The following is a 10,000-nucleotide window of genomic DNA, read 5'->3' as shown; positions in this document are numbered from 1 at the left end:
CGATTACTTTAGTTTTCATTCGCATATTAATTTTATGTTAATTTAACTTAATTCTCCAAACGTAGTTCTGGAGGCGTTTGCATTCCTGTCAAATTGTAGATATTTTCAGTTTATTTTCTTGTTAATTATACGTTATAATGATGTTATACGTATTGCGTATGTGCTTTACGAACGAAACAGGTAAACACTGTTATCCTCCATGTGACCCATTGCCAGTCATACTGGACTCCAGAGGTTTTCAATGAAATTTTTAAGAATTGAATGAAGTTTGGATAACGTTATTACTAGCCACTGGCTTTCTTTTGGGGGTCATCCATCCAAGGTCTGATCTGCCCTGTGTGTTTTTGCTTTTATCAGTGATGAATTCATTAATGATATGCCAGGTTCGGGTTATATTCGAATATTTTGCAGTCATTCGTAAATGAACTCGAATTTATTTGCATTCGTTCGCAAATATACTCGAATTGATTTGCAGTCTTTCTCAAACAAAGCCGAATTTATTTGCAATCTTTAGCAAATAAACTCGGAAAACATTTACAGTCATTCGCAAATAAACTCGAATTTATTTTCACTAATTCGCAAGTAAACTCGAATTTATTCGCAGTCATTCGTGCAGAATCCACGAACGCGTTGCATAAACCTTACCAACTCGCCGAGCCACAGTAATAATAATAATAATAATAATAATAATAATAATAACTCACTCCCATTATTTGAAAGTAGAGTAGCTGGGCCTGTTCAAGGTCAGGTATTGAATTTCGGCCAGGTCCTGTGACCGGATGAACAAACTCCCCTTCTCCCCTTCTCCCTCTCCCCTCCCGCCCCCCCTCCCCCCCCCCCCCCCCCCCTTCTCGCCCTCTCCCCCTCCCCAACCTACCACACCGGTCTTTTGGACGCTTCTGTGATGATTCGCTTGGACGGTTCGTCGGGTGAATTATTATTGTTGTTGTTTTTTTATTATTGTTTTTATGACGATTAATCTCGCTCTCAGTTTTTTTCTGTAGTTTTTCTTGATGTTGACGACGTTGTTCTTTGTTGTTATTGTTGTTTGTAAGTGTTGTGATTGTAGTGATTGTAACATCGAAGGGAAGTTGATTGTCATCATCATTAGTAGATATTTGGTATTTTGGTAAATATTGCTTAGTATATATTTAATGCTGCTTACGGCGATGACAGTAGTCTAATATAATAATAATAATAATAATAATAATAATAATAATAATAATAATAATATTATTATTATTATTATTATTATTATTATTATTATTATTATTATTATTATTATTGGAAAAGTAAATCCATAAAATGTCTGTTTCATCTTGTTATTTAAAATACAAACAGACATATTATTGTGGATTTACTTTTCCATTTTATTGATTCATGTGATTATGAGTTTTCTTTGGATTATTATTATTATCATCATCATAGGCGTTGCTGTTATCGAATCACCAAGCAAAGCGAATTTGAAGTTTTCTGTGATTATTCATGCAAACTTCGACTTAACAACCAGCATACCAAAACAAGCACATTTCATTCACGTGATTCTGGTCTCCTACTGCCATGCAATATTATTCATGCACACGAATACATCTTGCATTGTTAGAAAAGGTTTGGAAATGTAAGGTTCTTAAAAAAGAGAGGAAAAAAAAGCATGCGCGCAGCGTTTGTTCCCACCCAACAGACCCGAACGTTTTTATTTGTTCAAATGCCGTATTTGTACAAGACAATCTGACGATGTTGCGTGTTGGAGAGAGAGAGAAGAGCTACTGTTGAGACAGCCATGGGAGACATTCAACTTAGGCTTGGTGAGAAAATAGTAAATGAGTGAGAGATTGGGAGAAGGAATAGATGAGAGATGAACGATTAGAAGGATGGATGTAAGAGATACGCAAGTAGTGTGACAGAAAAGGTAAAGTGTCAAGATTAAAGTTATGAGGAATTTGATCTAGGAAAAAAAAATCTCATAAACTAGAAGTTCTCAGTGTGGTGAAATTCAGCAAATACATGACATTAATGTTGATAGAAAATGGATTGTCAAAAATAATTAGAAGGGAAAATTAGATATGCAAATATTGTGAACCGATGAGTCATTCAAAAATCATTATTGAATTTCTCTCTCTCCTCTCTCTCTCTCTCTCTCTCTCTCTCTCTCTCTCTCTCTCTCTCTCGAATGGAATTTTGGACTTCGCAGTGGCGCGTCATCTGCCGCGTCCGAAGATGACTTAACGATTATTTGTAGGTTAGGTTTGTCTTGGAGGGGGTGTCCAGTCTTGCCCCCGTTGGCAGGCATTGCATGCATGCATCACACGAGCAACTAGAGTCTGAAAGCATTCACTGAAAGCACTCACTGACCACCAGAATTCTCCTATATTTAGCGAGCGCTATGTATTGTAATCGCCGACAAAAAGCGTGAGATTGATTGCCTCTGTACCAAATGAGAATCTAAGGCGCTGACTGGCTCTCGCCAAACTGAGAATCCGAAGTAGTAGTGGAGAGCTGTGGAACTGTACCGCGTTTTCACGACTGGGCGATTTTCCAAAGCTTTCGTCACGTCGCTTGAGTAACAAGGCTGTTTTTGGGCTGCATTCCTGAGAGCCTTTGTCACGTAACTGGTCGAATTAAGATGGAGAGGGTTCTTCCAGTCACTTGAATTGGGATGAAAGGAAATGAATTGCGTTTGTTTTAATTACCTTAAATGATAGAGAGTAATGAAGCTTTTTTTTTTTGTTTTTTTTTTTTTTTTTACTGGACATTATTTAGTGAATCAGTCAGGAATATTTTTAGACCTGTTGTGTCACCCAAAAATTCTACAGATAGTAAAATATTTTGCAAATTTTGTAATTATAGTCACGTAAATGACACTATATAAGCATGTGTATATAGTTTGCGTTTGGTTTGTCGTATAAACAGACATCCCAGCTTTGTAGTGCGGATATTTACTTGAAGTAAATAGCAAAATAGCCAAATTTTTATCCATGACACCCCCCACCCCCATAAAAATGCACGGTGAAATTTCTGGATACACTCGTAGTTTCTACGAAAGTTTATTGCATCTTGGGTTAACAGCACACCATTAGGACCAGCAAGTGAATAAGATGATCGCATTTAAACGTAAGTTATTTCGTAATTACGTTCTAGAGAACGTACGCGGAATGCTAGCTTTCTCAAAGCACTTGCATCAGTGCATGACACGCAAACAATCTACACCAATTGTTTAAAACAATACAAAAGTCTACGAAGCCAGAATCGAATGAGTGATATACTTTCGTACATTCCACCTCCGTTGAAAGCCGAGACGAGAAATGAGCTCGAACGAGTATTCCGTGATGCTATAGTAACTATATAGTCTATATAGTCTATATTCAGCCTTGCAATGTGGGTTAACGCGGCGAGAGTGATGGCGAGCGAGGAGACACCTCTCGTAGTAGATGTGCCGCCTTCCGAGTGAGTATATATACGTCCATGTCTCTTATGGCTTCATTAGTTCTGAATGGGTGCTCTTCTAAGGCTTTGGGGAACGATTTCCTTCTTGGGATGGCGAGGAGGGAGGTTTCATCTCCTGGTCGCTCGTTTCCTGTGATGATGAGGGCTGGAATGTAGGTTTGAGCGCGCGCGCGTGTGTGCGGCGAAGATTTATATTATGGGCAGTATTTGACTAAAGTATATTTTGGTTGCATTACCATGAGAATGAAATTTTTTAAGTTTTATGAAGAACACACACACACACACACACACACACACACACACACACATATATATATATATATATATATAATTCGTTCTGGAAAGAGGGTAAAATAGAGGTACTAAGATTTTGGCCAACTTATAAGCAGGAGCGTATATTCGTGTATACGTGTGTTTCTTTTTATAAATATACATATGTATGAAGAACTCTCAACTGTATTATATACTTATACTTAATAATACTAAATCCTGTCAGACGGAGCCCTCGCCTTAAACGCTCCTTGCTTTCAGGCAAGGGAAACTAGAGTAAGACTAATACTGTGAAGCATCCCAAGGTTTTGAGGAGGCTTGTTGTCATCTGTCAGTTTGAGTAGACTGAGCATGTAGGTTCAGAAATGTGTGTGTGTATATTTATATGTATCGTGGGTTGGTTTCCCGCTACCGGACATCATGATTTCTTTTCATATTTCTTTGAAGTTGGATTTCGAGGCTCTGTAGTGACAAGCGCATCCAAAAAAGAGCAAAGAATTTGTGAAGTTAGGAAGGCATCCTGGCTATTACATCTATATATATATATATATATATATATATATATATATATATATATATATATATATATATATATATTATATATAAAATGTCTTCAACAGAGAACTACACTGAGAAGCTGTTTCAATGGGAAAGCATCACCTTTGTCACCAGTCTTTCGTCCATGTCATGACTTTCCTTTGTTTGAGAATATTGGCGTTTTTTAGTGTTATTATTTTCCCATACGAATGTACGGGAATGGCCACATGTGAGGGAGCACTTTCGGAGGAATTTTCTTAGCAGGGAGGAGAGAGCTTATATTTGCTTTCACGTCCTGTTGCTGAGTTTAAATAATTTGGTGTTTGTAAATACAGATCATGTTTTCTTGCTGCTTGTAAGTCCACTACTATGAAACTCCATGCTTTGTGTTTTTATATCGTGTAGGATTTTCTCTTTTCTGCTTTTTTTCATATAGAGCCATTGGCTTGAACAGAAGTTGGTGGGGTGGTGAAACCGTTGCAAGTCAAGCTTTTACTCTTTCTCCGATTGTGCGAATGGATTTTCAATATGACTATATGGGTCGCCCAAAAGTTGTTTAGTCAAATAACTTGTTTTGAATTGCAGTTCAATTAGGCACTAATTTTTGCTTGTATATTCATGCAGAGGTTGAAACTGACAAATGAAACTTACCATCATATTCGCGTGAAAATATTTCTATTCAAGACTACCACAAATATAGAAAAGCAAGGGTCTAATCGAGAGAGTAACTTACAGCTGTTGCTAGTCACATGGCACAGTGAAAGTGACTCCTAAGTTGCTAATGTCTTGATAAGAGAATAATTGGCCTGCAGTGTTACCTGTGACCTTGTCCAGCGCACCTACTAACAGGGGTCAGGTTACGTTCTGAAATAGCTCGTACTTATCATTTGTACGCTTTTGCTGTTTATTTAATAAGCTTACGTGAAGGATTTTGCAGTCATCACGACTGTTTTTAATTCATTCATTACGCTCAAAAATGGAAATTGTCGTGCTGGATCAAATATTTTCTTTTAAGGTAAACCAGAATCTTGCAAGTTTTCGTTTGCGTTTTTTTTTTTTTTTTTTTTTTTTTTTTTTTTTTTTTTTTTTGTTTATTTTTTTATTTTTTTTTTTTTTTTTTTTTTTTTTTTTTTTTTTTTTTTTTTTTTTTTTTTTTTTTTTTTTTTTTTTTTTTTTTTTTTTTTTTTTTTTTTTTTTTTTTTTTTTTTTTTTTTTTTTTTTTTTTTTTTTTTTTTTTTTTTTTTTTTTTTTTTTTTTTTTTATAAGGGTTTTTTTTTTTTTTTTTTTTTTTTTTTTTTTTTTTTTTTTTTTTTTTTTTTTTTTTTTTTTTTTTTTTTTTTTTTTTTTTTTTTTTTTTTTTTTTTTTTTTTTTTTTTTTTTTTTTTTTTTTTTTTTTTTTTTTTTTTTTTTTTTTTTTTTTTTTTTTTTTTTTTTTTTTTTTTTTTTTTTTTTTTTTTTTTCTTTTTTTTTTTTTTTTTTGTTTTTTTTTTTTTTTTTTTTTTTTTTTTTTTTTTTTTTTTTTTTTTTTTTTTTTTTTTTTTTTTTTTTTTTTTTTATGCGGCGCCTGATTGGGGGGGGGGGGGGGGGGGATAGAACAGGGCGTAGGGATATGGAGGGAAAGAGGAAACTTAAAGTCTAAAAGCATGGGACTATTTTCAAAGTGTTTTCTCTCGCCTGCAACTTTTTCAGCAATTATATTTAAGGCCTATAGATTTATATATTTTCTACATTTACTTTGCAAATTTTATCATCCTCATCTTCATCCTCTTATTATTATTATTATTATATTGATTTATTATTTATATTATTATTATTATTATTAATTATTGGAAGTATAAACCCTCAGCTGTATTAATTTTATATGGGTTCTTCTCTCTTTTCCTAATTATTGTTTTCTCATAGGAAAATAGAGAAAAACCTATATAAAATTAATGCAGCTGAGGCAGCAATTACTTTTAATAAAACACTATTATATTATTATTATTATTATTATTATTATTATTATTATTATTATTATTATTATTATTGAACTAGTAATTTTTAGCGTTGTGCAAAAATATATTTTTAACACTACTGTGGCTTTAATTGTCATTATTATTATTATTATTATTATTATTATTATTATTATTATTATTATTATTATTATTATTATTATTATTATTATTCAGGTACCCCAGCCAAAATTAATCTTAATGTCTAACCCTTCTCTTCTGTTTCTTCCTCCAGGGCTCAGATCCGCGTTTACAGACATGCCGTGGAAAACTACAAAACAGACGCTCCAAACTCAACCAAGAGATCAACAAGGAACTCATGTTGCGAGCTGGCGCTGAGAACCTCTACAAGTGAGTACGAGTAGTGTTAAGATGATACGCAAAAAGGATGCTAGGATTGTTTTTTATTTTTGTGTTAAGGTGATACGCAAAAGGATGCTAGTTTTTTTATTTTTTATTTTTATTTTTTTTGTGTGTGGGATGCCCAACATGGCGATGATGCAGGTGGCTTGTTCTCATGTATAGTAGATGTAGTTGTGACGTAAGAAAAAAAAGGTTGTGGTGGTAATACGTGTTAACTTTTACATACGACTCCAGTCTTCCATGTACTTTTTAATCGATTACGTTAAGTCTTCTTAGGGAAAAGTTAAACACACACACACAACGCGAGCGTGAATCATTCTCGGTATCTTTCGTCTGCGCAACGTAAGAGGTTGCATGGTGTTCCTTACAAGTAATAAACGAGATAAGTAATTTAGATTATATGGATCGTGATTATATAAAGAGTTGCTGAAGTATTGCCAATTACTGGTTTGACAACTGTCATGAAGGAAAGGTACGGTATTACTCTTAATTTCAGGGATTTCTGAGGGGGCTGTTGGAAGAAAAATAATAATAATGATCATTTTTAACCTTACATCCGTTTCCCCACTTCTGGGGGGGGGGGGGGTGACGTCAGAGAGGCGTACCCTTTCGGTATCTCAGAGTAATTTTTAGGGGTGAGATTGCAAGCTCCACGCCCTTTATTCTTGTTCCAGTTCAACGGACTCGTTACTCAATTACATCCCTGGGTCTGTGAATAAATCATGGAATATATTATATATATATACTAAATAGATATTATATATATATAATAGATAGAATATAATATAGTTATATATATATACACACACAACACACCGACACCCCACCCACACACAAACACCACCCAAACCACACACACACACACACCTAAGGCTGAGAAATACTCACATGTTTTCTAAGTTATAAGCTTGAATTCCTTGACAATTTTGGGTATTGTATTTCTAAATGTACAAATTTGAATACCTAATCCAAATAAATGCTGAGTACTGAACCTGTGTATTCACATTCCATTTCGTTACTGGGTTACCGACGGTGCATTTATGCACCTCATACTCACATGGCCTGTTAATTCACGACCTAAACCCGTCGAGGTCTGGTAAACTTCCAGAGCAGAATCGCGCCGGAAAGTGACCTTCACGCCTGCCATTCGACACCACCATAATCATTAGTTGAAGATTTATGCATTTTTGTGAAATGCCTCGCATACCTTTGCCGGGTGGAGCGTCCCTTTTAGGGGGGACCCACTGATTCGGCCGAGTATGTTGGGTGGGATGGCTGAGCTGCAAGTTGAAGGGTTGAGGTATGGGGTTGAGTTGAGGAGGTGAGGTTTGTGGGAGGCAGGATGCATATTAGCTGATATGAGGGGTTTAGGATTGCGGGGGTTAGATGTGGGAGTTAGGAGGCATATTAGGTGATTGAGGGGTTGAGGATTAAGGGAGGTAGGAGGCATAAGATTTGAGTTGAAAAGTTGAGGATTATGAGAGGTAGGAGGCATGGAAGCTTATTTGAGGGGTTGAGGATTGTGGTAGGTAGGAGGCATGGGAGTTCAGTTAAGGGATTGAGGGCTGTGGGATGTGTAGGAGAGGCGAGTGTCAAGGCTGTTTACTGTGGGTCCTCCATATAATCTTTATTTGGGAGATGTGCAGACATAGTAAACATCGTGCCAAGGATGCCCGGATTGATAGAGTACTGGTCATCGTAAAACTCGTAAGGACACCCGTATGGCCTACTGGTCTGGAAACTGCTTCGGCGAAGGTGCAGTTTTTATGTCGTCTTTCGTCTGAGTTTTTACCTTTCACAAAAAACTAATGAAAGCAAATTTGAGTTTTTTGTTTCATGAGGTGGGAGATACGTGCGTCGAATCACGCCTATTGATCTATTTTTTTAAGGAAAAAAAATGTCAGAACTGTTAACAATTTCAAGGAAAAATATTTTTTTTCAAAGTTCATATTGCAGTAAAAAGGACCTAGGTTCTTAAAAAAAAAACTAATCAAGGAAGAAGTATGTTCTAGAGATTCCGATATCTCATTCATCACAAAGAGAGAGAGAGAGAGAGAGAGAGAGAGAGAGAGAGAGAGAGAGAGAGAGAGAGAGAGAGTTTTTTAATATTACCATAAAAATATATTTTCTTTTGAATACAAGTAGAAGCGTGAGAACCTTAATCACCATAAATAAATCTCGTTGCCAATTGGTGTGGAAATTTGGATAGTTCAGAATGCATTCACGTAAAATTGTGGATGAGAAAATAATCTAAGAACAGTTTCTTTTTTATATTATATTTTTTAAATTATTTTTTTTAATGATTCATAAATTTGACATCGAAATAATCATAGCCTCAAAGGACTCTTGGAAATGTCGATTTTAATTTTTAATGTAGTTCCCGTTGTAGTGTGTGGTCTTCCTCCTATTGTTATTGCGATTACTTTCAAAATCGGAATTCAATTGTGTGCGTTTTATTCATGTGGTTTAATTTCTAATGTGTGCTTCAATTCGTAATGATTTTCATCTTGTTTAAAATAAAAATTTATATTTTGAAATTTTATATCTCATAAAATTAACGAATTATATTCATTTTCGCCAGTAGTTGAAATTGCAACTCTGATAATATTAACGAAGAAGATTAAAGTCACCTGAACTTAATTTAATTGTCTGTAGGCCTAATTTATATATTTCGTGTAATGGCTTTTAATGTAGGGAAATCAAAGTCAGACGGCGAAGAGTCAACGAACGACTCATGTTGCTAAGTACCTTCTGGAAACAGATTCAACTTCCCTTCCGGTGTGGAAAAAGGAATTTCCCTGTTGATTTTTGAGGTCCGGAGCCGAGAACTGTGGTTATGTATGGCAGCCCTGTGGGTCCTCCTTTCTTGAGGCGCCGCCGACCGTTACAGGGACTTCCTGTAATGACCGTCGAATCTCCCTCTCTTCGGTGTTTGGGTTATTTCCTTTTTGACACCAGGAGACTCTCTCTCTCTCTCTCTCTCTCTCTCTCTCTCTCTCTCTCTCTCTCTCTCTCATTTCCTTCTTATTGGACGTCGCTTTTTTCTTCATATATTCGTGTTTTTTAGGAACATATTCTATTCTGTCTAAATATCTTTCTTCATATGTTCGGTTTTTTAGGAACATATTCTATTCTGTCTAAATATCGTTCTTCATATGTTCGTGTTTTTTTTAGGGACATATTCTATTCTGTCTAAATATCTTTCTTCATATGTTCGTGTTTTTTTAGGGACATATTCTATTATGTCTGAATATATTCTGGTGCTTTTGCAAGCATATATAGGTTATTTACATTCGTACAGTTGCTAATTTTGCTTAAGCACGGGAAAGAACGTTCAGAATAAGGTGTTCGACGTAACACCTAAACGTTTCACATTAGTTTTTCTTGGTTAACCT

At 35.2% G+C, this 10,000-nt stretch overlaps 1 protein-coding gene across 4 annotated transcripts in view; it reads left to right on the top strand.

Annotated features, from left to right (window-relative positions):
- LOC135207923 (rhophilin-2-B-like) overlaps positions 1–10,000 on the top strand; it is a 226,204-nt gene that overhangs the window by 195,051 nt on the left and 21,153 nt on the right. For all 4 annotated transcript variants that reach the window (XM_064239871.1, XM_064239874.1, XM_064239872.1 and 1 more), the window contains one exon: positions 6,478–6,593. In XM_064239871.1, the coding sequence (XP_064095941.1) occupies positions 6,478–6,593 (116 nt within the window). The remainder of the gene's footprint in view (positions 1–6,477; positions 6,594–10,000) is intronic.

Source organism: Macrobrachium nipponense, chromosome 34, assembly GCF_015104395.2.
Source record: "Macrobrachium nipponense isolate FS-2020 chromosome 34, ASM1510439v2, whole genome shotgun sequence".
Taxonomy (NCBI): Eukaryota; Metazoa; Arthropoda; class Malacostraca; order Decapoda; family Palaemonidae; genus Macrobrachium; species Macrobrachium nipponense.
Note: the sequence above shows the minus strand (reverse complement) of the source record. Positions and strands in the feature narration are given on the sequence as shown.